The sequence below is a fragment of the Scomber scombrus genome, chromosome 24 (genome assembly GCF_963691925.1).
Source record: "Scomber scombrus chromosome 24, fScoSco1.1, whole genome shotgun sequence".
Lineage (NCBI taxonomy): Eukaryota > Metazoa > Chordata > Actinopteri > Scombriformes > Scombridae > Scomber > Scomber scombrus.
The window spans coordinates 7,805,419-7,832,661 of NC_084993.1; the positions used below are offsets into that span (position 1 = coordinate 7,805,419).

The 27,243-nt window shown below is 40.0% G+C and overlaps 1 protein-coding gene across 1 annotated transcript; it reads left to right on the plus strand.

The window, feature by feature from the left end:
- Positions 1 to 7,316: 7,316 nt before the first annotated feature.
- LOC133976428 (DNA-binding protein SATB2-like) lies at positions 7,317 to 23,791 on the plus strand. The gene is made up of 11 exons (XM_062414638.1): positions 7,317 to 7,509; positions 9,456 to 9,641; positions 12,828 to 12,954; positions 13,494 to 13,617; positions 14,849 to 14,951; positions 17,319 to 17,369; positions 18,085 to 18,617; positions 18,718 to 18,936; positions 19,081 to 19,233; positions 21,049 to 21,240; positions 23,162 to 23,791. The coding sequence occupies exons 1-11, from the start codon at positions 7,317 to 7,319 to the stop codon at positions 23,789 to 23,791; spliced, it is 2,511 nt and encodes an 836-aa protein (XP_062270622.1).
- The last annotated feature ends 3,452 nt before the right edge of the window (positions 23,792 to 27,243 follow it).

Genomic DNA, 27,243 nt, shown 5'->3' on the forward strand with positions numbered 1-27,243 from the left:
ATAGAGGTAAAACATAAAGCTTTATGGTTTTACAATTCATTTAAATCACTTCATTTTTCATAACTAACATTTATGTATTCAAGATTTTGACAGATGATCTTTCAGTGGCATTTGTTGCTTCTGGGATTCTTAAGATTTCTATCATCTATTTTAAAGCTATACAACAAGTATTAAAAGCATAAAGATACACTGTAATGGTCATGCATTGTTCTGTTAATTGGAGAGAATATCACTGATCATAACTTTATTGGTCTGAAGCTTCTGTAAGTGTTAAAAAGTCTGTCTATCCAAGCCTGCACAGATAGAAAATAAACAATACAATAAGTCTTTAAAATATAATTATGTATGTGTAAGTACTATTAGGAATTTAAACTACTTATTGTACTTTTACCACGACCCTAAAGCAACCAGCAGGAAGCTGATAAAAAAGAAAAAAGACATCAAACAATTTTCTTCTCTTTAAACTACATTAAAAATTCTTCAAAATGATTATTGTCTTCCTTTAAAACCTTGCTCCGTTTGATAAGTTGTCATTTATTTCTATATCCTGCAGTTTAACTGACACTTCTCTCACAGATGTTACTGCACATTAAACACAGCTGCACCTAATAAAATGATAAATGAGTAAACCTACGTATGATTTGGGTTGGTCATTGTGCATTAACAGTGGCACACTGTTTCATCAGTGCTCATTGGTGTATATTGTCAGAAGCTGTTCACTGGCACACCTGAATCAAATGGGCCCATTATTAGCCTAATGTTTATTAGCTCCAGCTGTGTTTGTCCTGCTGAGACCCATCAGGTGAAAACACTATTTGTAGAGCTAATAACTCCATAACTGCTGCTGATAGGAACAAGTATAGAGAATCATTTCTAAAGACTTAACCACTGTAAAGTAAGTGATCATTTGTATGTTGAGTTTACCAGAATGTCCTAAAGATAAAGATATTTGTATATTTACAGATAGTGATCAATGAATAATTAAATAACACATTACACAGATACTTTAATGAAATCTGCCACCTACATCATAGGACCATGTATTGGCTGTTGACATAAGTTGTAATCTGTCTGTCTTAGCATCAATTAAGACATTTAATGATAAAGATAATAAAAGTATGACATAATGATGATTTCAGGAACACATACATATTCATACACAGTCCGACAGGTGACTGTTTTATATAGCAGGAGACAGAAATGACAGAAAATAGACTTTTCAATTGAATTCAGTGGAATAAAAAGGAAAGAAACAATAAAGTTTACATCTTGACTTAACAGTTTAAGATGTTTGCACATGTAGAAAACTACTACTCATGAGTGATAGAGGAGTCGTCCTTTCCATTTTTTCCTTCATTGCCTGTTTGACACCTTTCCTAAGAAAAGAGCATGAGCTGGGTTTTGAGGGCATGAGAATACATGATGATGTTTAATACGCTGCAATACGTCTGAGCATGATCCCCAAAATAGAGATGATCTTGATGGGACAGATGCCAATTGTCTCAAAGTATTGTCGATAGTGGCCTTAAATAATCTGATGTCTGGTTACTATTTTGTATGCAACATTTACCTCTTTGCTCGCGTCGATTGTTACATTCGATTAAATGTCTGTTTTTACCTGTTTAAGAGCTCATCAGCTACTAATTTAAGCAATTTAGTGCAAGTTTATGGCGTCTCATTGCGTAGTAATGGCTCACTGTGAGGCAGCTTTAACGCACAGTGAACAAGAATGTCAACAAAGCACTGCAGTTTGGCTCTGCCGTCTATTTAAAAATGATGTTTGTTCCCGTTTTTAAACTGATCTCATTTGACCAGACTGAGATTAGTCTCTCCACATATTTGTGTGATTTGTTTGAACCCACTCAAGGACCCCTTGAACCTACTAAAACCTCCTCAAGAGCACTCAGGTGTCATCAAACCCCACTTTAATATCTCCACTTAGAGAATTAACAGTTAATACAATTAGGATGCTTTCGAGAGACTCCTTTTTAAATTAGACCCGCTTTAATGAATCCACTGTTTAGCAGCCAGTGGAGGTTTTTTCTTTGTGTTTCTCTGTGATTTGTCAGTCGGAGGCTACTGAGTGTGACTGTACATTTGGTCTCCATGTGTGCTAGTAAAGTGAGCAGAGTCTGCGCTGGGAGTGTGTGGTCTCCTGCTGTATATCCTCTGAATGTGTTACTTGAAGTGGTTTTGTGTTTGTGAGTGAGTGAAAGACACTTTTGACATATCAAGCAAGATCTTAATCCTTTTTTCAACACACTTTTTTATACTGTATAGATTACATGAGAGGATTTTTATCATTTTCTGTAACAGTTTGGCATGAAAATAAAACAATTATCTCTGAAAATGAATACATTTAAATGTCCAGTCAAGAAGAAGAAATATACAGAATGAGACGATAATACATTAATTAATTCTATTCAACTGACAGACAAGATGCATTACCATACAGTGAGCTCATTTATTTAGCACTTTATTACACACAAGTCTTAATTCAGTTCAAAGAGACACAAAACAACAGAATGAAAAGTTTTATTTTAAAAGCTTTAATGAAATAAATCGAAGCATCTCAGCCATCCAGGTATGATGCCAGGTGATAATAGAAAGACTTACATGTTAAGGTTGTAGCCTAAATTCAACTAAATTTAACAAAACTGGATAACTTGATTGAGTAAAACCTGTGCACAGTATCAGGACACTGACAATGCAGCACATTGGATTTCAAATGAAACAATTATTATGAGGTTGAGTGCTGACTTACAGCTCCAAATTGAGGGTGATTATATCTACATCAAATGAACAGTGTACAATTTGTCACATAGATCCTCGTTTATTAAATATGTAACCTCAATTTTTTGGAATTTTATGACATCAGCATAACTTTGTATGCTCCCTTGTGATGCAGCTATCTTGACTTTTTTTGCTTAGACTTTTCTCATTCAGTCTGGTCTTCATCAGTGAGACATGTGATCAGTTAGTTTGAGGTCAGGTGACTTACCGCAGTTAGGAATATTCCACTGTTTGGCCTAGAACCTCCTGCGTTACTTTGTGTGCATGTCTGTGTTGGAGTAGATCAGTGTTCTTGAGTAACTAAAAGGGCTACAAGTCCTACACGAGCGCTTCCCAACCTGCTGGTTGGAACCTTTTTAAAAAGGGTATTAAGACAAGGAATAACTAGTTACACCACTATATTACTTTAAAAATAAACATGTTCATCTAATCTTTGCTTCTTGTGAATTACGTTTTTAGCAATCAGGGATTATTTTGATTTTAATTGTTTGTACTTTATAATTGTGTCATTTTTAGAGCAATAAAACCAACTATTCTCTGGTTACAGCTTCTAAAATGTGAAGAGTTGATGCCTTTCTTTGTCACAAATGATAGCAAACTGATATCTTGCTGGACTCTTGGAAATTATAATCCTCTTTTCTATCTGACATTTTGTTGACAAATCAATCAGGAAAATAATTGTTAATCATTACTTGCTGCACTATATGGAAAGTAGACAATGATTTGTTTTAAGGGGTAGTAAACCAACAAGGTATGAAACCTTTGTCCTACACGGTTCCCCCAATATGGACTAAAACAACCTTTAAAAGCACTTTAATCTCAGTCAGTTAATTTGAAACTGAAGGTGCTGCAATGGAGAGACAAACTAAACAAATACTTGACTTGTGGCACCAGAGTGTAGCAGGGCGAGTACCTGGTGAGCCTCAATCGCCAAAGATCAGACACTGTAGTCCAGAAAGAAAAAAGTCGCACCATGTTGTTGTGCATAATTACACTGTCTGCACATTTCTCTGTGTTTCTTTCAAACACCACAACCATCTCTTTTTTCCCCCCTTCCCCTTCACATTTTATGTCTCCTCATTAATTGGCTTTAAATATTGCTCCAGTTAGAGGAAAAAATATGAAGGAGGGCAGGGGGGGCAATTATAATCCATTACCCCCCACAAATATTACAAAAATGTGTTTATTAGAAGCAGACCGAACACAAACTGAAGGAGAAAGGAAAAAGAGCAGTTTACAGATCCAGTTTATTCTATCAGTGATGATATGATACAGTATGTGAGGTTAGACCAAATCAGTTGCGTGCAAAAATTAATAAAAAGAATGTAACTAATCTGGATCGTGTCTTTGTTTTGTTGCTGTGTGTTGATATGAGAAAATGACTGTGTGGGAAATTAAGCACGTAGTTATTTTCCTCCCTGGAGTGAAATTAAGCCCTACTAGGGGAAGCAGATTTTTTTTTTTTTAGAGAACTTTTTTTGGTTTTGGTGGACCGGAGAATGCTCAGTAATCATTAAATCTGTTTTACGATAAAGGACTGATGGGTAAATTATCAAAGGCAGTATTGGTTGAGCAGCTGCACCCAGAGGGACAGCATCAGCAGCAGGATCAACATGGTGGTGTTTTTAGAAATAAAACCGCTTTTTTAATCGCATACTGTAGAAAAACATTCGACATAGTGTCTCCTACGGGTTTCCGAAGGATGTTTTTTAAAGGCTTGAGTTTGGATTTACTGCTTGTTACTATCTTGATCACTTCCATTGGAGCTAGAAAATCCTAATTTGGGTGTAGGGGATGAAAACCTGGGTGCAGCTGAGTTAGGACCGCTGAGGGATCAGTCACACAAAACAGCACAGTTCATTCACTCCAATCTTTGTGACTATGACTGCAAACATAATGTCTTGTGTACTGAATTGTGCTGCTGGTAATTGTTGGTACTTAAGTTCTAAATGTGCGTCAAGGGTGAGTAAAATTCACTGAGTTTGACTTCTGATAGTACTGCTTCTGGCTTTGTTTTACATTTTCAGTAACAGGATTGGTCGTGTTTTCTAGAAGTGGAGATCATGTTTTTGGTTAAGGGGATCCTTCTCCTTGTTGCTGCCCTCGACTTTGCTGCAGAAGTACAATCTGGATGGACATCGATGAGAAATTTTCCCATGTTTACAACCTGTGAGCGTCACACTATTGGATGACTCAAGACAGCTTTATGATTGCTGTTGGTCATGTGAGGTTTATAAAAAAAAGGGGGCCATTGATAATGTAGCAATATAACCATAAAAGTGAGTTTAATTACCTCAAACGGCAGTCTTTGGCTGACGTGATGCATTGATGTTTGTTTTTTCAGGCACTCCTGTATTACTCAGCAATGACATCAAGTCAGATATATATTTAAGCTTTCGGAAACATCACTTTCTCAGTCATAATTACGACTTGGATGTCGATATTACAAAACAGGAAAAAGTATGCCAGGTGTTTTCCATGGTGCTCAAGACAAGTGTGTTGGGGAAAATCCAGTTTTCTTAGCATCACCATTTATCTGTGCTGCTTGTTCTAAAGTCAAAGATTAGAAATTAATTTTAGTCTATACTGTGGATCTTCCATGTCCAATAGGATAAGACAGCTTGTTGGTAGACATATTTCTTGCACTTTTCACGAAGCTATGCTAGCAGTTTCCCTCTTCTTCCATTGTTTGTGCTAAGCTAGGCTAAACACATCTTGATACCTCTGTGAAATAAATATAAAAGATGAAAAGAGTTTTAAATTAAGGAAATTCGTGACAAAACATATCAAATACAGAAAAGTGAAGCAGGAAAATTGAGCACTTTGCAGGATCATTTTCCTGCTAGTTTATTTTATCCAGAGCTACATCATTTCACAGTTACATGGAATCTGAGTGCAAATTTTCAAATATTTAAATAGCATAAAGATAGATTGCAGCTGGTGTTTTCTCCCTCTCTCTTTTAAGCAAAGTGAGGGAGCGCCTCATTGCGCTCCATATTGTGTTAATTTTATTTTTTTCTTGTTTGTGTTGGACTCGCTTTTTTATCAGCAGCTATTAATTTTGCATGTGCATTTTATTATAATCATCTGTCGCTTTTGGATTGAGACTCATGTGTCGCTGCCGACTTTACGGTCATACCAATGGAAACCACACTGAGGCAAGGGGGAAAAAAACACAAAGTAGAGAGGGCAGACAGCTTTCCCAAAGCTTGTTTAGTTGTGCATGATGCTGCAGATTTTGGGCTTACTGTTCGTATTTTTGTAGGCTTTGCTGTATTTTAAACATAGAACAAATACTGTTTTTCATCAGACTGTAAAGCAGTGAAGAAACCTTTTTTTTTTTTTAATCTTTTTTTTCTTTTTATTTGCTCCTCTGTTTTTTCTCTTTGAAATTTTCCATCATATTAGGAGAAGTAAAAATAGAAAAGCAGAAACTGGGTAGCTCTGTTAATTAGTTAGTTGTTTTCAGCCTTCTTGCGTAGTTTCTTGTGACATCACCTCTCCTTCTGTGTGATGATGTGTATCATGTCCTGCCAAAGGTGTATATGACGTCATGTATGTAATATAATGCAATAAAGTGTTGTGTCATACTGTCAGGTCATATTTTATGACCGCTCATGTTCTTTTATGTCAGTTTATACAGCAATAAATACAATAGTCATATCCTTGTCACTATCGTCATGGTAGCTCAGTGACAGGAACGTTGTACTCGCACCACAGGTTCCTCATGTTAATATTATTTGATTAGTGTATACTGAGGCACCTTGCTGCATATCTTTGCATATTAATAAGGAAAAATGAATTTTCTTCTATAATGTGTCTTGATGGTTGTATGTTATGTAGAGACCAGTATGTTGATATTTCTCAGAACTGTTTGCTAAATACGGTTTTCATTAGCATAAATAATGACCACATTAACATATGTAAGTGTGACATTGAACACAACATAAGGCAAACATTTGATAATTGTCATACCTCACCTACAGTAAGGATAGTTCATTGTCGCCTGTCATTATAACGTGTTGTGTACTCCAGTGTGTCTAAACAAGGATAATATACATGTCTGTATTTAGTCTATGAGTGAAACACACTTGTCAACCATCGTGATTCGTCCCAGATGCTTCTGACTGTCTGTTGTGGTTGTCTCTGCCTTCCCTGTATGTAAATAACAAAGAAATGTGTTTAATATTGGCTGAAGAGGGAAAGACCAAAGTCTGTCAACATTGGCAAAGTATGACAAATTATATACTTTGTGTACAGTGTGTAGCTACACTGCAGGAAGACTGTTTTTTAGTTATTTGAGAGGCTTACTGATTTAGTGTGGGAGCTGCATATACTATATAACTCAAACCTTAAACAAAAAGGTAAAATATGCATGTAAACATCTGTCCTTTAGTGATGGACATGGCAGTTTTCTTTTGATTGGTATAGTAAAACAACATTTGATGTGAACTGAATGTTCTTCCATTTTTCTCCCAGATTCACACACTGTGCTGGGTGCTCCTCCTGGAGTTTGCAGGGAGATGGATCAGCGAGGAGGTGTGGGAGGGGGAACAGAGAGCCCCAGCCTCCGGGACAGCGTCAGCCCAGAGGAGAGGGGGGAGAGTCCCGCCTTCAGCTGCCCCCCGCCATGCAAGTTGAACCGTCTGGAGGTCAACGGCAGCCCGGCAGCCCCACGAAGCCGACAGAATGGCACACCGCTGAGACCGCTCGGAGGTGGGGTGTAAACACACAAACACACACACACACACACACATACTGCTTACTTACACTGAGTTAAGTAATGTCTCACCACTTCTATCAGTATCACTTTCATGTGCAATAAATCATGTGGCTATTTCCTGCAAAAAACAAAAAAAGCAGACAATACAATTTATCTTTTGATTTACCCTTGATTCCTTGATTTGGCTTGAACAAAGCCATATAGCAGACTTGCTGATTACATTTGACCTCTTTGATTTTTCTTGATATTCCTAGCTGTCCATCAAGCCCAGACCATCACTGTTGTATTTGTGTGACTTGTTTTGTCCCTATAGATATTACATTTACAGTTAATGAAACTGAGAAAAATACAAGCAGAGAATAGACGCAGAGAATTTTTCTTTTTTGTTTTTGATGACAATGGTTTTTATCATCTATAGGTGGGGTCGCCACACATATACACACATGCGCGCGCACACACACACAAACATAAACACACATTCTACATTGATATTACAGAGCAGCATGCACACTCCAAAATACCTACACAGGAAACACACACGCACAGATGCCCATTATTCTCTCATGCAGTTGAAAACATCATCATGCATCATCACACAAACATTGCAACAGTATATACACACACACACACACACACTCCCACACAAACACATAGACATTCAGCTGGGTTGCCTCCCTCCACCCTTGCACTGAGCGGTTAGGTTATTGGCCGATAGCGTGCCTGATGCTGCTGTGGTTTGGCTCTGGCTGATCTGTCACTGCTTCATAAGGAGAAGGATTGATAGCTCGTTAATTAGCAGTTCCTCCGGGACAGAGCAGTGGACTAAATGGGTGTGAAGGGTTCCAGGCTTGGATGAGCTCTCGGTACTTGCCCAATAGTGAGCCTAGACCAACTCACAGGGATCAGTTTCACTGTTATGGCATTATTCCTCCTTAGGGCTTAATGATATAGATATTATGTCCAGCAGCGCTTTAAGAGCAGCTCTGGAAACAAGTCGGATTCCTTGTGGGTTTTAATATGTGGTGTAAACACAAATATAGTTGTACAATCTTACACTGACTTACACTCATACTGGCAGCTGCCCAGTTTAACCAGAGTCTTCTACTGGGACCACCAAGGAGCTATACTGCAGCAGTGAGGGTGAAGTCACACTACGTCACTGAACAGACAAAATTAGTTGAAAAATGTTGCTGTGAGGATCAGTTTCTGTAGGAAATGCTTTCCCACAGATGTTGCTCACGATGCAGAAACATAGATGACAAAAAAGAAACTCAAAAATCCTGCAAAGTGTTTAGACAGATAGAAATTCAGATGGGAAACAGTTCAAACTAAATGTAAACAGACAACAAACTACCTTCACGGGGGCTGCCAAAAGACTATCTCACCTTTTTCTCTTTCCAACCATTTTCCAAACTGATGCAGAGATTCATATCAGCAATTTCTCAATCAAACGACTGGATCTTCTCATCAGTAAACGTTTCTGGCGAGGCCGTGCTTTACTTGCATGGAAAATAGGAACTTCCTTGAAAGAAAAGTTCCATTTAAACCAAAAATGATGTCGAACTGTGTGCTTGCCTGTAGACAATCTTTAAATTTTAACGTGCTGTGCACTGAGTAAAAGACTCTCGAGGTTACACAAGCATTGTTTTGGAATTAACTCCTGATTAATTAATTAGAAGTGCACCAGTTGAACTCTGTCTCTTCATTGCTCTTCCCAGGAAGCTTTATAGAAATGATGTGGAAATAATGCTATTCCCCCACTATTTAATTTTGTGTGAAAAGGGTTTTGATTGGTCTGCACTAACCAACACCTCCACTGTGATTCCTTGCTGCCATGATGAACAGCTGTAATAAGTCTATTTTAATTCTGCTTGTTTGGTATCGGAGGCAACTTACAGGGTTTACATCTCCTCTCCTCTGACTCTTCTCTCCCTCCCAGGTTTGATGATCCCAGTCTACTGCGTGGTGGAGCATGCAGACATGAGCATGGCTGGCGACTGCGAGGGGCGTGGCGACCGTCACGCTGAGTTTGTGTTGGTTCGTAAGGACGTCCTCTTCACGCAACTTGTAGAGACAGTGCTGGTTGCCCTGGGATACTCACACAACTCAGCTGTTCAAGCACGTGGTAAGTTGTGTGTGTATACTCCCATTTCTGACATATGAGCAGTTCTTGCACTTTAAATATATTAATTTCAATTCCTTTAAACCACTTTTGATCTTTTTCTCATGACCAATTGATAATGAGCATCAGTCAGCAAAGAAGATGGGGAACATCTCTAAGGATTTTAATATTTTCTTGTGTCTGTTCCTTTTAATGGTCACTGAATAATGAAATGAAGAATATTCTTACTGTGTCAAGGTGGATAACAATCCTCAATATTTGTCTAGAAATACAAAAGTTTTAACCACAGACAGGGGTTTAGGGGTTTGAATTGCTTTGAGATCAGTGCTGCATTATAAGAGAAGGTTTACTAAGAGTAAGAACTGTGTTTTAAGGTATTTGTTTAATTGATTGATTGATTTCTTCATCCCCATCTCAGCTCCACCCAAACTCAAACAATACTAACTATTCATAAGGTTTGATGAAGCCAAACTCATTTGTTCATCAGTGCCACATCTTTTCCATTATTACACGCTAATGGAAAACATTGCATGTTTCAGTTTCTTACGACTTTCTTTGGTAATTTATGAGTAATTAATTATTTCCAGCAGCAGCTGAATAGAGCGTAACCAGTTTCTAGATGGGCGGGGTTAGCCACACAAGTGCAGACAGTACCAAAGAAAGATATTTACCAATAAGGTATTTTAAAGATAAATCTGTCTGCCTTCTCTAACTCCTATCTCTTGATGTGGTTCAGCCCATGCCACTAGCAGCATGATGGGGATACTAGGAATGATTTGGAGTAGGTTTGGTGCAAGACTGAGATCAAAACAGGAGGGCAGACAACATCCAGTCAACCATGAAACAACAGCCTTTACACACACACACACACACACACACACTCACAAACACACACACACAGAGCAGGGCAGTTTGACATTCCTGGTGTCCCGTAAACACAGGGCACACAGGGCTCTCTAACCAAGTGGCCGACGCCCTGGGACCCCCCCTCGCCACTGCCAAATGGCTAGGTTTTGTTCAGTGAAACAAGTCTTTTCTTTTCAAATAAATATTTTTTGGCTGGAGTCATGCATTTTTCCCCCGGTGTGGTCACAACCAAAATTATACAGTCTCTTCTATTTTCTTCTGCAATTGAATTGCATCTTGCATAACTTTGGCTTGCAGGAGTATTTTTAAACTCTTAACTGGCACAGGGGTTTTTCTTTAATTAAGTTTTGCATTATGGCTAATTAAAAAGAAGCTATTTCTGATTTGGAGTATATGGTTACTGCTCTTATGGTCTTAGGTGAAAGGGCAAAAGGATCAACCTCAATTTAACTTAAGTCTGTGTTTTGGGTAGCATTCACTGATATTGCTCACTTTAAAAATAACCATTTACTATATATTTTAAGGCTTTCAAACCACTTTTCAGAAACCACAATTCCATAAACAGCCCATTCCTTAATTTAAGAGACATACTGCACTCAGGACAATTTATCTCAGCTAACTTATTTTAAATTTTTGAATTTTACAGCAGCTTCAAATGCCCTCCAAGTCACTGTGGATGTTTTGAAACTAGTTTACAGGCAGCCCTGTCTCCTAGAAATTATGTTTATATGCTACTAATTTGTTTTGGCCAATACATTTTGAAACACAATTGCTATGTGGATTATTATGTTCACTGGAAACAATTTTTGAAAAAGTCAAGTAGGACACAGATTGGTCTGAGTGGATGGTGGATGTAAAAAGTGCAGGCCTTGGACATCAGAGATCAGGGTGTGGTTCGATTTAAGCTATTAAAGCCCCTTTTGATTAGGAAAGTTAGTGAAAAAGCATGATTTTTGTTAAATATTGTAATTGTAAACACTTGACTCATGCTTCGAGTCAAATATTTAACTAAGGCAATGATTATTCCCTCGCCTCAACCAAGTGCTTTGATTTGTCCAAACACACGAAAAAACGTTTATCATGGTTTAGTTGCTATGAGCAGACACACTAGAAAACCAATAAAATACTGTCACATGCTGTAAGGCCACACACATTCTCATGTAGTTTGTAGACATAACACAAGCAGTCTTCAGCAACTAGTACAATTTCAGTCCCAAATGTATTAGACATCTTCTTAAAGGAGTGCAACTGGGTGCCATTTTTTAAGACCATATCTTAATATATTACGTCATTGTGATGTAATTGGCTGAACAGCTCACATTACAATACCGTCTTCCCCTATATGTTTGTGAGATGTTAAGGATGAACATATTGCAACGTTTCCTCATTTTGCTGCTAGAAAACAAAGGTCATGCACCTCTGAAACACAAAAATACTAAGTGGTTTTATTTCTCTCTGCAGAATAAGTTTAATTTGTCGCACCTCAGTTTTTATTTTATGCTTTGGTGCATCATCCATACATGAGAGGCCACCTTCTTAGAGGCTTTAATATATACAGATGATGGAAGCAAGGCTATGTACTAACCAGGTAAATGTGACAAAGTGATTTAATTCTATGTTTCCTGTTTAATCATAAAATATCCATCAGTGCTGCCAATATCCATTTCAAAGGAAAAGTTTAAAGTATGGCTGTAAATTCATGAATCAGTAACGGAGGATGATAGGTCAAAGTATTAACAATTATCTCGAAAGCAAAGGCAGCTGCAGGACGCTCAATGACTGCCAGTTATGAGAAGAAATGGAGTCAGACAGGAGAACAATGACCTCACAGTGTTTATTCAGCACATCAACATCAAAACGCTGCTCTCATTCACAGCCTGCTTCAGTCTTTAATGTTGGGGCTGATTTTACATTTCTCCTCTAATTAATCAACTGTGGAGTCCAAAGAGAACAGCCTTTGTTCTTTTGCCCCTATCACCACCATCCTCATGTGATGAAGACATACACACACACACACACACACACAATTGAGGCTGGCAAGCCAAGGCCAGGCAGGGTCTGCGTTTGATTTAGCAGATCCTAACGCGATTAGGCCTGTTTAGATTTGCACTTCCAGTCATGGTTTAAGGAAGACTAGGGGAATGTTGAACCCATATGATGCTGCAAGAGCTTCACAGACGGGTCACACGACACAAGCAGGTTTACATCAGTGATAAGAAAACACAACAACGTGAAAACTCATTTCAAATCAAGTCTTTCAAACAGCCATTGAGCAGCATGCTTCCTATGTTATATATATGTGTGTGTGTGTGTGTTCTCCAGGCATCATTAAAGTGGGACGGTGGAAGCCGATGCCCATCCACTGCCTGACAGATGCTCCAGAGGCAACAGTGGCTGACATGCTGCTGGATGTTTACCACATGGTTACACTGCGGATCCTATTGCACAGGTCAGCCGGGTGTGTGTGTGTGTGTGTGTGTGTGTGTGTGTGTGTGTGTGTGTGTGTGTGTTTGTGTGTGTGGTTTATCTGGTTCAAATTATGAGGTTATGAGCAATATTAACCTGTTTGGGGTGATGCTTAATTTGAATTTCCATCCTAAAGGAATCACCCAAAATGGTAAAAATGACTGTTTAAGGTTTGTCATAGACAAGCAGTGTAATTGTATAGATTAATAAAAGTAATAAGTAATTACCAATACCAAGAGGAGGACAATCATGCAGCAAGTCCAACTTGTGTATCAGCACTGACAGAAACGACAGGAGAGCTGAGATATCTTATGTTTCAGAAATAAGACAGGAAAAGGAGTGTTTGAGGTGTGGTCCTGCTCCTGAACTACAATTTAAAAAGAATCAAAGAAAAAACACTTTATGAGCAGTGACAGAGGAAAACAAGGTGTTAAAAGGGATTAAATTGGATATAAAATGACTGTACTGTAAGTGATAAGACTGTGATGCTGTGTATTATAATGAAGCCTTTCACACATGCAGCTTTGCACGGCTGGAGGAGCTGCCGTCAGAGCAGTGGACCCACGCCACGGTGAGGAACGCCCTCAAAGAGCTGCTCCGAGAGACCAACCAGAGCGCTCTGGCCAAAGAGTGTCCTCTCTCCCAGGTGAATACTCAACGGCACTGCAGCAGCTACATCGTGTCTCCAATTCAAACACTTGTTGTATTCACTCACATTGTCTGAAAGGTCTTGGAAGAAACAAAGGGAGGTGAAACAACAGAATATTTCCAAAGAGAGGCTGTGATGCTACCTGACATTTTAATATTTCCAACAAACAACTCAACACAAAAAATATCTATAAAGTCAAGTTTTTTGGCCACTAACAATTATTTTCTTTACAACATTTGTGCAAGAAGCGATTGAGGAGATATTAGATTAACTTAATTCTCTCAATGTAAATATTTGACTGGATTTGATTCAGTTTGTCACGCATACACACACACAAACACTCAAACACACACACACACTGATATCCGAAATGCTGCTAAGCATTTTCTCTAAACACATGTGGTTTCATCATCAGTTCACCACACACTTAGTGCACTTTGTAATTTTTTTTTTCTCTCGCTCGCACAAACACACACACACACACACACACACACACACACACACACACACACACACAAATATTGATACCGTCCCATGGGAAAGGATGCAAACACGCACACCTCAATTATCCCGCTCACACACACCCTGCAGTCATTAGGCATACTGCGAGTGTGTCATTTCGACTTGTGATTTATACACACGACTTAGTCATGATGTAATTAGTGATTAGGGGAAGTGTGTGGGTGGTGTATGTTTGCAGCCTGACTCATGTGAGTTTTAATCCGTAGTGTTTCCCATGTAGAGCTTTCGCTGCTCACTTAGAGCTGCCTTTGTGCATCTTGGACTCTGTGTGAGTGATCATAGTGCATGATGGGAAAGGGAGTGGGCGTGAAGAGTTTTCAGAAATCAGCAATGATGGTCAGCTGCTGAGATTTCTAATTTTTAGCCTGTCTCAAGGCACTGCCACTCCCAAGACTACACAAGCTTTTGATGAACCGAGGAGAAAATGTTTGCATAAGGAGTTTTTAGTGTTCGGGGTGCAGAAAAGTCAGAACTCTTGAGATTTATAATTAACATGAGTAATGCAGACTTTTCTTCAAATTCTGGCAAAATCCTCTTTTCTGACATGTGGTTCTAATCCTCTTCCAAAGAATATCAGCTGCTAATGAAAAGATGAAAAACGCTACAGTATCATGACCACTTTTTTCCTGGTAATTACGTTTTGCATTTGAAACCTGTCAAATATGATATTTCTAAAACATGCCCTTTGTCTGTCTCTCTCTGTCAGAGTATGATCTCAGCAATAGTAAACAGTTCCTACTATGCCAACGTCTCCACCTCGAAATGCCAGGAGTTTGGACGCTGGTACAAGAGGTACAAGCGCATCAAAGGTAACTCATACAAGCTCTGTTTCATTCAAGGAATCTGTAAGGTGTCCAAAAAAACTACCCCTGAGCAAGGCACTGGCTCTCCAATCCCTCCCTAGACTGTTAAAGTAAAGCTGTCTGACCTGGGGACAAAAACGAGGAGTGAAACTAAGTTGAACTGACCTGTTTTACATCAAACATTTAGACTTGTCAAACACAGGTGTGACTAATAACATTATTAATCACTGGATTGCATTGCTGTAACTGATGGAGCAGAGCCGTCGTTAATGTTATTAGTTCCACCTGTGATATTTCCTGCCATGACACGTTAAAATGTTGCATGCATGTGCAGGAAAAGAACCAATGAGATAAAAACAAATCTCCTTTAGAAAATATCTACATAATATAAAAGTCAGTCTGTTAAACGCAGGCAGATTTCTGATGGAGAAAGCTAAAACCTTTTTGAAATGTCACAGCAGGAAAAGCACAGGTGTCAATATTAGCATAAATGATGACTGATAGCTGCTTTAGTTTCAGACTGCTGGTATTGTGCATGCTGCCTCCCAAGCAACAGAACAGAGTAATCATCACTGATGTGATTAGTAACACCTGTGCTTTTCCTGCTATGATAAGTCAACATATCTACAGTGAAGAAGGCATATTACGATGTTATGACTATGTATGTTATGATTAATCAGAGATCTTCAGTGTTATTTATAAGAGAATGCCAGCACCAAGAAAGGAATAGACTGAATGTAAAAAAAATACTTAGCCCTTCATTGCTGTATCTAAATAAGTCCACATTTACTTGAATGGTTGAATACCAGAAAACATATTTTCTGACTTAGTTTTAGTTTTATTTGCCCATAATTTGAGGAATCTGTCTCTGACTATTCTGCCTCTTCTTGCATTTGTGAAACTTCCTTCTGAAGAATAGTCCCATATGAAAACTTTCGATTAAGTGGGGCGTTCTCAGCGTAATTTCTCAAAGCTGTAAGCACCATAAAATAAGTCACCTTCACTGGAGAAAGAAGTGCAGATATATCCTAAATCTCAGCAGTTAAACCCCAAACTGTCTAGATACAACTAGAAACAAGTGAAGAATATTTAATAGATTTAAAAAGCATGCACACAGGGATGAAAAACTGTTGTAGTCACACTATTGTGATGCATGTCAACACATTATACTGATTTTTCACAGTAATCTGGGTTCGTGTGTGCGTGCAGTTTGTCACAGGTGTTGCATCACTTCTGTGGTTTTAGTTTTTTTTCAGTCTGTATGAATATGATGTTCAGTAAACCTCAGTTAAGTGTCGGTCCATCTGTGAGCGTCACTTCATCACCACTGATGCAGTTTGGTGGCGTGCTTTTCCTTGTTAAATTCTCCTGCCTTGTTAAAAACTTTTACAGTTTTTGTGACGGACTCTCCTGCACTTGAACCATCAACTGTTCAGCTGTTAACACTTTATTTGCCTCATGTTGCTTTGAAAACTCTTAAAGGTAGAGACTGTCAGAGCTCTTTAAAAACCGACACTCACCGCTAATCACCGACTCGACTTAATACGGCTCACCTGCCTCGCCGCCATTGTTTTTGTGACTTTAGTTGCTACAAATGTGATCCTTCTTTAATGAAGTTTTTCCATTCTTCTGGCCGCCCCCCCGCATGTGCACGAGCACACGTGTCAGCCTGCATGTGTCTAATCTGCTGCATGAGACGGCTGCCAGTGACAGCTCTCAGTAGGAAGGAACTGTCACACATGGTTCACATTAATGTCACCCTTAATACACATGACAAAACTAAATGCTCTTAACTCCTAATGGAAAACAGCAGCAGCTCCCCGACACACACACATACACACACACACACACACTCTCCACCACCACCAAAACCCAGAAATGAGAGCTCCTCTTGCACACACAGAAGGTAAAAATCTGATGCCCTGCCAAACCTCACTTCAACTTTTATTCCCCTAATAACCTAAAATGTGACTCCCAAAGCAGCCCAGTAGAAGCATAATCAGAAGCAGATTTGTGAGGAGACGGTTAAAATCCAGGAAAACAGAGAGAGTTCAAAAAGAGGAGCGTTCTTCAGTTATTTGATAATCTTATCTAAGTGAAAATAGGACTTCAGTGTGATGCTAAACCAAAGATGTAGTCCTTGTGAGATCATCTCTTGTACAACTGGAGCTATCCATCATTTTGAATGGAAGACTTTATTGAATGAAGTCTGTTTTTAGCTCATAATTACATAGCTAATTTCCTCATTTAGATCATTTATGCTATAGCAGCCTACATAAATGTTGGTAGGTGTGTGTAAATGGGAATTTTGAATGTATCAGTGATGAATAGAGATGACTGAATATGCTTAATGGTCTGATATTTTCCTTTCAGGTGAATACATTGAGAAGATGTGGTCAGCGCAGGACAAATCAGACATAAAAGGTACAGATTGTAGTAATATTCCAGATATTCTAGTGAAATGATGTACTCATGTTTGAGGGTCAGCTGTGGACCTTTAGTGACGAAATGGCAGAGCTGAACACTTTCTCACTAACAAATGTGTTTAGATATTTGCTCACTGTGTTATAATGATGTAAAGCTGACATTATTTTCAAGAAATTTAGATTTTAAACTGATTTTACTGAATTGTTATGCATTTATACACTCATGTTTCTGGGGCATATGACTCCAACATGGAGACGAACTGGAAAAGGCAAAGCTTTTGTAGCTGTTTGACACCAGTTAGTAACTGCTGTATGTTCAACTCAATATCAACTATCTAAGATCTGTCAGCTGTCTTAGATGTGATTCAAATCTTCAGGGACATTATGCTGCTTTCAGAGTTGAGAGAACATAGCTTTTATTCTTCCACTCTACGCTGTATGATGTTGAATGAAACAATAAAACCCAAGCGGAGCCGTGACATCAAATGGAAATATTTTGGTTGTCTTGCACATTGTTTCCCAAAGGTTCAGAAACCTGGGGAACTCAACTATAAATTTGAAGTTCTGTGACATAAAGGCTCAATCTGCATGACCATGAACCATGACTCCAGTCACAGACTGAGGCTTTAATGTTGAGATTTGGTTTATTGTATTATTAGTGGATGAAAGCTCTTCACATGTACAATAACACAAACCTGCATGTGTTGACACAGTGGAGAGAGATTTGGACCTGAGCATCTTCAGCCAGCGTCTTCCCTCTCTCTTACCCTCCCCCACCCATTTGGGCAGCCTGGGCGGCCATGGAGCTCTTCCCATCAAGAGTAGCCTTGGAGACACCCCAACCTCCACCCAGCCTCATTGTCTGCCTCACCCTGCCGGCCAGCACCACCCCAGTCCTCCAATGCGCCCCCAGGGTCCACCGCTCCTGAGCCACAGCGGGCTCCTGTCCCCCCAGCTCTCCCCTCAGCTCGTGCGCCAACAGCTCGCCATGGCCCACCTCATCAACCAGCAGCTGGCCGTCAGTCGCCTGCTCGCCCACCAGCACCCACAGGGAGTCAACCAGCAGTTCCTCAACCACCCGCCTATTCCACGGACCTGCAAGGGCCCCGGGGCCACGAATGAGCCCGGCTTCAACTGCTCAGGGGCCGAAGTCTCCTCTGACATTTACCAGCATGTCAGGAACGAGCTGAAGAGAGCCAGCGTTTCCCAGGCTGTGTTTGCTCGGGTGGCTTTTAATCGTACACAGGTAAACTGAAATAAATGATCTTAATGTTTATCAAAGATCCCCATAACATATTATTTTCTTATGTTATTAACTCTGTTTGTGTGTGTGTGTGTGGCTGCAGGGTTTGCTGTCAGAGATCCTTCGTAAGGAGGAGGATCCTCGCTCGGCGTCACAGTCCCTGCTGGTCAACCTGAAGGCCATGCAAAACTTCCTCAACCTGCAGGAGGGTGAGCGAGATCGCATCTACCAGGAGGAGAGGGAGAGGACCACCAACACCAACCACAACCACACCACCAACCACATCCCCAGCCCCAGCCCCAACACACAGAGACACATACAGGTATGACAAAAAAGACAATTGAGCCGCCAAACTAATTGTCTGACGAAGTGCAAGTTTTATTTGTTTGTCTGAACTTTATTTTACCAGGAAAGCCTCCATTGAGTCTCAATTTTTGTGTGTGTGTGTGTGTGTTGCTCTTTATAGACTAAGTGCAGCATGCCTGGTGCAGAGCTGCCGCTGAAGCTGGACTCCCTGGTGAACATCACATCAGGGATCTATGAGGAGATCCAGCAGGAGATGAAGAGGGCAAAGGTCTCCCAAGCTCTGTTTGCTAAAGTGGCTGCCAATAAAAGTCAGGTGAGAAAAGAAATAACTATTTCTAAGAGCTTAAAGATGCACTACTTGGTTTTTGTTATGACTATGTCTACACACTCAAATCCAAAAATGTGATCTCAGCTCACTGTTGAGAAAATGAAAAGTACACATTGCTCTGTGGGTGGGCTGCAAAAAAACACACAAGCCTAAACTTGCTTTTAGATAAGAGGTAACGCATACAAATATGATGTTTTTTGATGCCGCAGATTGAATGTACACGACAAGAGCTAAAGCAACCTTAAGGACATAATGTTTTTTAGTTGATGTTGATCTGAAAGTGCACAAAAAAACACGAAATAATCACAATATGCAACAAGAGCAAACAAAAAGTCACCGCACCCTGTTTGTGTCTGCTGCCTCCCTTGTTTCCTGTTGCACTCTCATCACATACTGCTCATCTCCTGTCTCAGACTTGTCTCCAAGGTGCTTTGACTTTAAGCACTTCTTTCTTTACTGCGATAAAATCATCTAAACTGTCCAGAACTGCTCAGGACTAGGTTGAGATCTGTGCAACGCTCAAACTAGACAACCTATCTTGACAGGCACAAAGCCAGATACTGTGTTGACTCAAGTTGTGCCGACCAGATCTCAAATTGTGCAAAAGACATGTAGTTCGTACTAGGGATTCAGGGATTTTAGGACATTTAACTATGCCTCCAGGGGGAAAAAAGTACTAGATACTCATCTTTCCAGTTAAGGATTAAATAAAAGATGCGGCATAATAAATGGCCTGAATTAAAGTGATCATCTAAGGGAAACCATGTCTGCTGTACATAAAACCTTCTCCCAAAATGTCTCTTTTTTAACTACTTCCTTCATCACCTTAAGAACTGAACATCATGTTGTTGTCTATGGTCTCGCTGACATGCTGAACAATGTTTTAAAAATAAGTTTGCACACATGCAACTCTTGTAATACATACTTGTACACACAGTCACTTCCTAGCTGAGATTGATGATGTTTGAAGGAGCTGATGAGTGTGTAGCGGGGAGGTGTGTGACTGTGTGTGGGCATGTTGGATATCTGATTACCCGCTGTGGCATACCATCATGTCTCCATCCTCGGATAAACAATGCGGGTGATGGAGGGCGAGATCAAAGCAGAGGTTGTACTGGAGGGAGAGAGAGAGAGGTAGAGAGAGAGGTAGAAGACGGTTTTCAAGTTAAAATGCCTTAAAAACATCATGCAACTAATTTATCACTAAATACAGACAGAGTGTAGACATGCCAAATCTGCTATGATAAAGCAGGAAACTGAGCGAGGGATGAGCAGAGGAACAGAAGGATGCAAGACGGAGGAAAAGACAGACAAGATGATGGAGGGATGATCATATTATTACCATTAATTTCCAGGCTGAAGACTGTGCATAAACAACAGCTGGTGGCAGATCCTGGGTCAGCCTAGCAGAGATAATCCAATCTTCACACACACACACACACACACACACACACACTCACACACACACTCACACACTCACACACACTGAGACACTCAATGCTCCCCTTCTTCCCTCTGCTTTTTTTTGTTTTCCCCTTTCAGGAAGCAACTTATATTATGTTCTGCTCAACTATAAAACTAAATAAACATTGTTTTCATGTAAAATCTCAAATAATTATGTTGTAAATAAAAGAACAATGAAACTAGCTATGTTTAGTAGTTTTGGGCTTTCATCAGGAGAACTTTTAATACGTTTCGCTGCTGACAAAGCGTATTTTTCAGTACTTGGAGTAGTCTTCTTGCCAAACTCCTTCAGTTTCATGGATGAACTGTGTCACCCTCAATGTACTCCTCTCCCAGGGTTGGCTATGCGAGCTGCTCAGGTGGAAAGAGAGCCCAAGCCCTGAGAACCGCACGCTGTGGGAGAACCTGTCCACCATCCGCAGGTTCCTGGCCTTACCGCAGACCGAACGAGACCAGGTTTATGAAGACGAGTCAAGACAGCAGCACAACGAAAGGCTCCACACCATCCTGCACATCCCTGACCAGCAGGTACAGACATGCAGCCAGCGCCCAGGGTTTGGTGCTCTTGTAGAATATACTCAGAAAGTTTAGCTTTTTTGTCCTTCTATGATAAAAATACACAAACACACTCAACCACAGTGCAGCCATGTGTAAGCAAAAGACACAAATCAAAGTGTTTTTACAAGTGAGAGAATGTGAAAACCAGCGTGTGATTCTTTGGTGTACAGAAAGAAGGAGAAAAAAAAGTTTCCTCTGTCTCCCTCAGCCTGTCTGATCCCACCACCTGCTCCTCTCAGCAGCCTTCGTCTTTGTCATGTTTGTGCCCCATAAGTCATTGAAAATAGAAGTGGTAAATGACCAACCCACACATTTCCTGCTAAACACTCCTCCATCCCACCCTCTCCCCGAAACCAAAATGCTCAGCAGTCTGGCCTAACCTCAATATTATTCAGAACATACCCTGTAATTATTGAAGCAGAGAAAAAGGAATTGCCATTATCTTTATTTAGGTCCTTTAATTTTGATGGAGCATAGATTTATAGCGTTGGATTCCTGTGTTTGGGTGTTCTGGCCACCCCGCCCTGTTAATAAGCTCTAGTAGTGTGGTTGTTTGTGTGATGAACTTGGGAGTTCAGCGTTCATGGAGGCTGGTCAATCACACTTCCGCTTGTACTACATTTCCTTTTAATGACTTTGCAGAAGGACAGTGACAGAGGAGCTGAGTGGTTCGCTTATTACTGCGGTGATGAGAGTTTGATGTCTAAATTATAATTACACACAATTCACATGGACTGTGACCGAAATGCTCGATTGAACTGTTGCATCTCTATTGTTGAATCTTCAGCTCCGAGGTGTCTGTACCAGTGCTTTCCAAACTATTTTAACAGAGTGATTTTTCTTTTTCCTGCTCCCACACCACATGCCCACCCACACAACACATATACACAACCTTCTCTGCTTGAGAGCAATGTCTTGTTTTTTTTTGTTCTAGATGAACTGACAAAGCAAACAACACTGATGTAAACATGTGACAAAGATGTCACAAATCCAGCAGCCCTTGTAGTTTAAAGAGCAACTTTATAATGAGACCAGCACATATCAGCTTGTGGCCTTCATCAGTGTCATTACTAACAGTACCTCTCCAAAAAAAACATTTAACCTTTTAACAGTTCAGCACTCTTTCCTACTTTCTTAATAAGTGCAACAACAACAAAAGTTTATAATAAAAAATACAATAGTAATGATAGTTGAAGAATTAATTACAAAGCAAAATGTTACAGAGGTGGAATGTGTTTTTTGTTGTTCACAGATGGAAAATGTGATTCCATTTTTTTTTAGGTCCCCATGGTGGCCCCAACTGATCATTTAGTTTGTTGTGCGACAAGCCAGCTAAGCCACATTCCTTTTGAAACATCGCTATAAATATCCAACAAACAAGACTGTTACCAAGAAGAATGAAGGCTTATACCAACCTCACCAGTATGTTTTAAACTGTGTACAAAACAGAGGTGCTGTGGGAATATCTGGGTAAACATCACATCCAACGTAGTTATCATCTTGACTGAGGCAAAGACAGCAGGGAGGGGCAGAGGGACAGGAAGCAGGAAGGAAACATTTGATCAGATATACAGCACTTCACATTATTCTGAGGTATCATTATTTGGCACTGATAATGAATGTTTGGCAAAAAGTGAAAAAAAATCTAAACACAAGTCCATCTTATAGTCTTCATCAGCAGATTAATTTGAGTATGGAAATTTCGGGCAAAGACCATGAGATGAGGATAAAAGCCCTGGAAAAAACTAGTACAGTAAGGGGAGGGGGGGGGGGCGTTTCGGGTTTTTTTCTCAATCCATTTCCAAGTTTAAGAGTGAGCTTTACTTACTTTGCAGTAAACAGTAACAAAAATCTATTATTCATATATAAATGTATTTTATTTTTCTAACAGGTTCTCCACAGACAGCCCCTACCACCTATGTCAACCCCATCCCCGATTCACGAGGACCCAAAGCCTGTCCCCATGCCAGTCTTACAAGGCTCAGAGGACGGTTCTCAGCGTGGGATGAGCCCTGGCCTTGGAGGACCAAAGAAAGCCCGCTCACGGACACGGATTTCCCTGGAGGCGCTGGGCATCCTGCAGAGCTTCATTGGTGACGTGGGGCTTTACCCAGACCAGGAGGCCATCCACACTCTGTCAGCCCAGCTGGATCTGCCCAAGCACACCATCGTCAAGTTCTTCCAGAACCAGCGCTACAATGTAAAGCATCACAGCCAGGCCAGAGAGCCCGGCCCAGGAGAGGATGACCAGGAGAGCCTGAGTCCCAGCGAGGGAGGCGTCAGCACAGCGGAGCACCAAGGAGAAGAGGGCCTCTCTGCCTCCGAGGAGTCGAGTGATGACGGGAGAGGATCAGTGGGGGTGTTCAGAACAGAGGGAGGAGACAAAGAAGGAGGGAGAGAGGTGGAAATGGAGGTAGAGAAGGAAGAAGGGGATGATGGGAAAGCCTCAGCACCAGCAACTTCCTCCCTGTCCCCGTACAGCAGTCTGGACAGCCCCCACTCTGCAGAGCAGCAGAGATAACAACAGAGAAACAAGATAGCAAAAACAGAGAACATGATTTGACGGAAGCAAAAGACACAATCAAACTGTGAAGCCCACACACAGATAACCTGTGTGTCACCCTATGTGAATAAACACCCACATTATCATCACTATTGTCATCATCACCTTTACCAGAGCTGATGATCAGAGCTCGTTAATATCTGAAGAACTGTGGAAAACGTATTTGTTAGATTTGACTGAAAATGGATCTGAAGGTGCTATCTTCAGATAATGCCAGTATTTTTTGGTTTGTTGCTGCCTCTAGACAGTATTTTAGGATATTGACTACCACTTCTAAGTTGTTTTCTGGATATGATGAAAAGGCATTTCAAATAGCATTAAAATGAGTTGAAGTAATCCCACTAAAACCCTCCAAATAGTTAATAACAGGCTTTAAAGGTAACTTTAAAAAAAAGTCATTCTGAAACCACTCCTGCAGCATGATCCACTGTGCTGCAACAGGTTTAAGTACAACTAAATACAATGTTACACACAGCTGTGTATTTAGCTTTTCAGGACTCTGACAAAATGATGCATATCCATACTGATTATATGTATGGACAGAGGACAGTAGATCATGTTGCAGGAGAGATTTAAGAATTTTTTGAAGAGGTTTGTTGCTTTGTCTCCACCATGAAAACCTTCAATGTTGGAATCCATTCTGACTAAAATAAGGCTCATCATAGCTTTAGTCACCTTTTTATTTATATATGTTTTTGTTTATTATGTTTAGAGTGTATGATACTCAAAAGATAGATTTTGGGTGGAGTTTCTCTTTAACACAGGGTGCGGCATGTTACACTGTAGGAGTTACAGTAAGCTGGCAGTATTGAATTTGACATGTTTTCACAAAAAATCTGCATTTGTGATGCATTTGGCTACTTTTGGGCTTATTTTTGTGGTTTTATGTAGAGATATACACTCTTTTTGTGGAACATTTGAGTCATCTGACCTCCCAGCATGACTCACAAGATGTGACATGAAGGCCATTAAACAAACAAACCTGGAATTGCCTTTGCCCACATTTACAGTAACAACAGCCTGAGAACACGCCAAATAACCCTAACCCTAACCCAAACTGTTTGGACTCTACTGTCGACGGTACAAACTCACCCTACTGCAGCTGCTGAGTTAAATCCTCCCAAACCACACTGAAAAGAGGGTCAGATATTAGAATTAGATACAGATACGTGAATAAAAACACACTGAAAGCTGCAGCCTGAAAAGAATTTCCATCAAATCAGAGGTGCCCTCTTGTTGTGATGCGATGCAACTTTATTGGGACCAAGTACAAACATGCTGACACTGGGCAGTAGTACCTCATGAGAAGGGTGTTCACCTTTTGTGGAAATAAAGGCATGCAGGGCAATAACACTAGAACCTCCATCCAAACTAAAGCCAATTTTACATTCTGTGTTTTATTAATACATAATTTATTGTCCCAGTGTCCTTCCCATGATGCTTTAGGAGGTTCCTCCACCATCTGAGGTCTATGTGAAACTCAGACACTTAAGCCTTTACGGACAATAAATCAGCTCAATAATACCCTCCCATTAGTATTTATTACTAACTTTATATTTACTGAAATCTAAGTATTATTGTAATTATAGTTTTTCTATCATTTTCTTTGATATGACGACATATGTCTTTGTAAATGTGACAAAAAAAGAGGACGAGTGAGTCTGAACTCAGTGTTACACATCTTAAGTTTTAAAGAATGGCTCTTATATTTACTATTTCTAAAACATTTTTTTAAAAAGACTGGCGGAGAAATGATCCAACATGCAACAGTTTTGATGTAAATGTTGACAATCCACCTGCAAAAGTGAATCTGTCATCATATGTGGGAAGTAACCACTGTCACCTACACTGTTTTTGTGTAATTATTTTGTTTCACAAAGGAACAGGGTATGAAAGTTGATTATTTGCATTTACGGTCTCATTTCAGTTTGACAGTCTTCTGTCCTGGATAGAGCGCACAAGGTTTGTTTCTGATGTGTTCCACCTTGATGTTTAACCATTGTTGTTTGATTCTGTTGTGGGCAGGACATGAAAGTCTGATAAAGATTTTTCAAAGCATTTGTGTGGAAAGTTTGCCCTCTTTGCCTTTTAGAAAATCTCTCAAAGTGCATCATAGCCACAGATATGAGGAAAGCTAAATCTGATCATGTAACTGAATACTTGTCATTCCATGAATGATCTTTAGCCCTAACATACCTAAACTCCAACCACAAACTTTATAAAAAGAACAGCTGTCATATGCAAAGTCCTTACCAGCTTAACCACACACATATAATGTAAAAACAGTAGCTGTAAAATGCAAAATGCACAGTGCAATTACATGGGTGGGGGATACAGACTTGTTTTAGGCTATTTAAATCTCCTGTACAACACATAATGAAACTCCTGAGCACTGTGCATGACATCGAAATGTATGAAGAAATGCACTCAATATGGCTGTTACACTTCATGTACACTAAAACCTAATATTGGTGACAGAAGTTACTGATACAAAGTAAGTGCAATGTGTAATCAATTAAACTACCACATATCTGTTATATACTGGCTGCTGATAGTGTCCTCTTTGCCCTGGGAATCATTTGAAGCATTAATTTACGAGTCCTGCTGACAATGTGCAGCTTCACGTCGTCTTCACTCCGCCAGGGCACCTGATAACGATTTGGAAACAATTTAGCAACTGCCATGTGTGAAAGGCAAACTAATGGGGCTCCTTTTTTCTGTTTGTATCTCCATCTGTCAACAACTTTTCTACAAGACAGCGAACATTTGCAGACTCTGTGTAAAAAAAGTGAGAAAAATCCACATTGTTTGGTTTTTAAGAGGAACCTTGTTGAACAGCGGTTTGTGAGGTTTTAAAACCATCACCTAACCTCAAGAATGGCTCTAAGCTTTACCTTAACATCTATGACCTGTGAGGTATATGATTAGTAGAGTTTCGGGGGGGGCATAACTAGAGTTAATCAAAGGTCAATTTACAATAGTAAAACATAGGCTGAGTTGTGAAAAGTTAAGGAAAAGTACTTGAATACTGATGGGAACTGACACAACTACTTGTGTTGAAGGCAAAATATCCTTTTGGTGTGTGTGTGAGTTTTTCCATGTTCATCGGGTTGTTTGAAGTGTGCTGAAAACTAATTGGAGATCATAGTTTACTCACATCTAATTTTACAACTGCATCAGTGGCTGTTGGTACGGTCCACTGGATTTCTGCTCACACAGCTGGCTATTAGAGCCGTATGGCAGGCTGATAAAGGGCCATTAGAGGTGTGTGTGTGTGTGTGTGTGTTGTTGTGGGATAGGGACGCAGGTGCTCCATGGGCTGATATTACCCAGGATGCTCAGGATGGGGGCGTAGGGGTTATGGAAGAGGGTAGGAGGCTCTCTGTGGAGCTCGCAAACACACCTGTGAT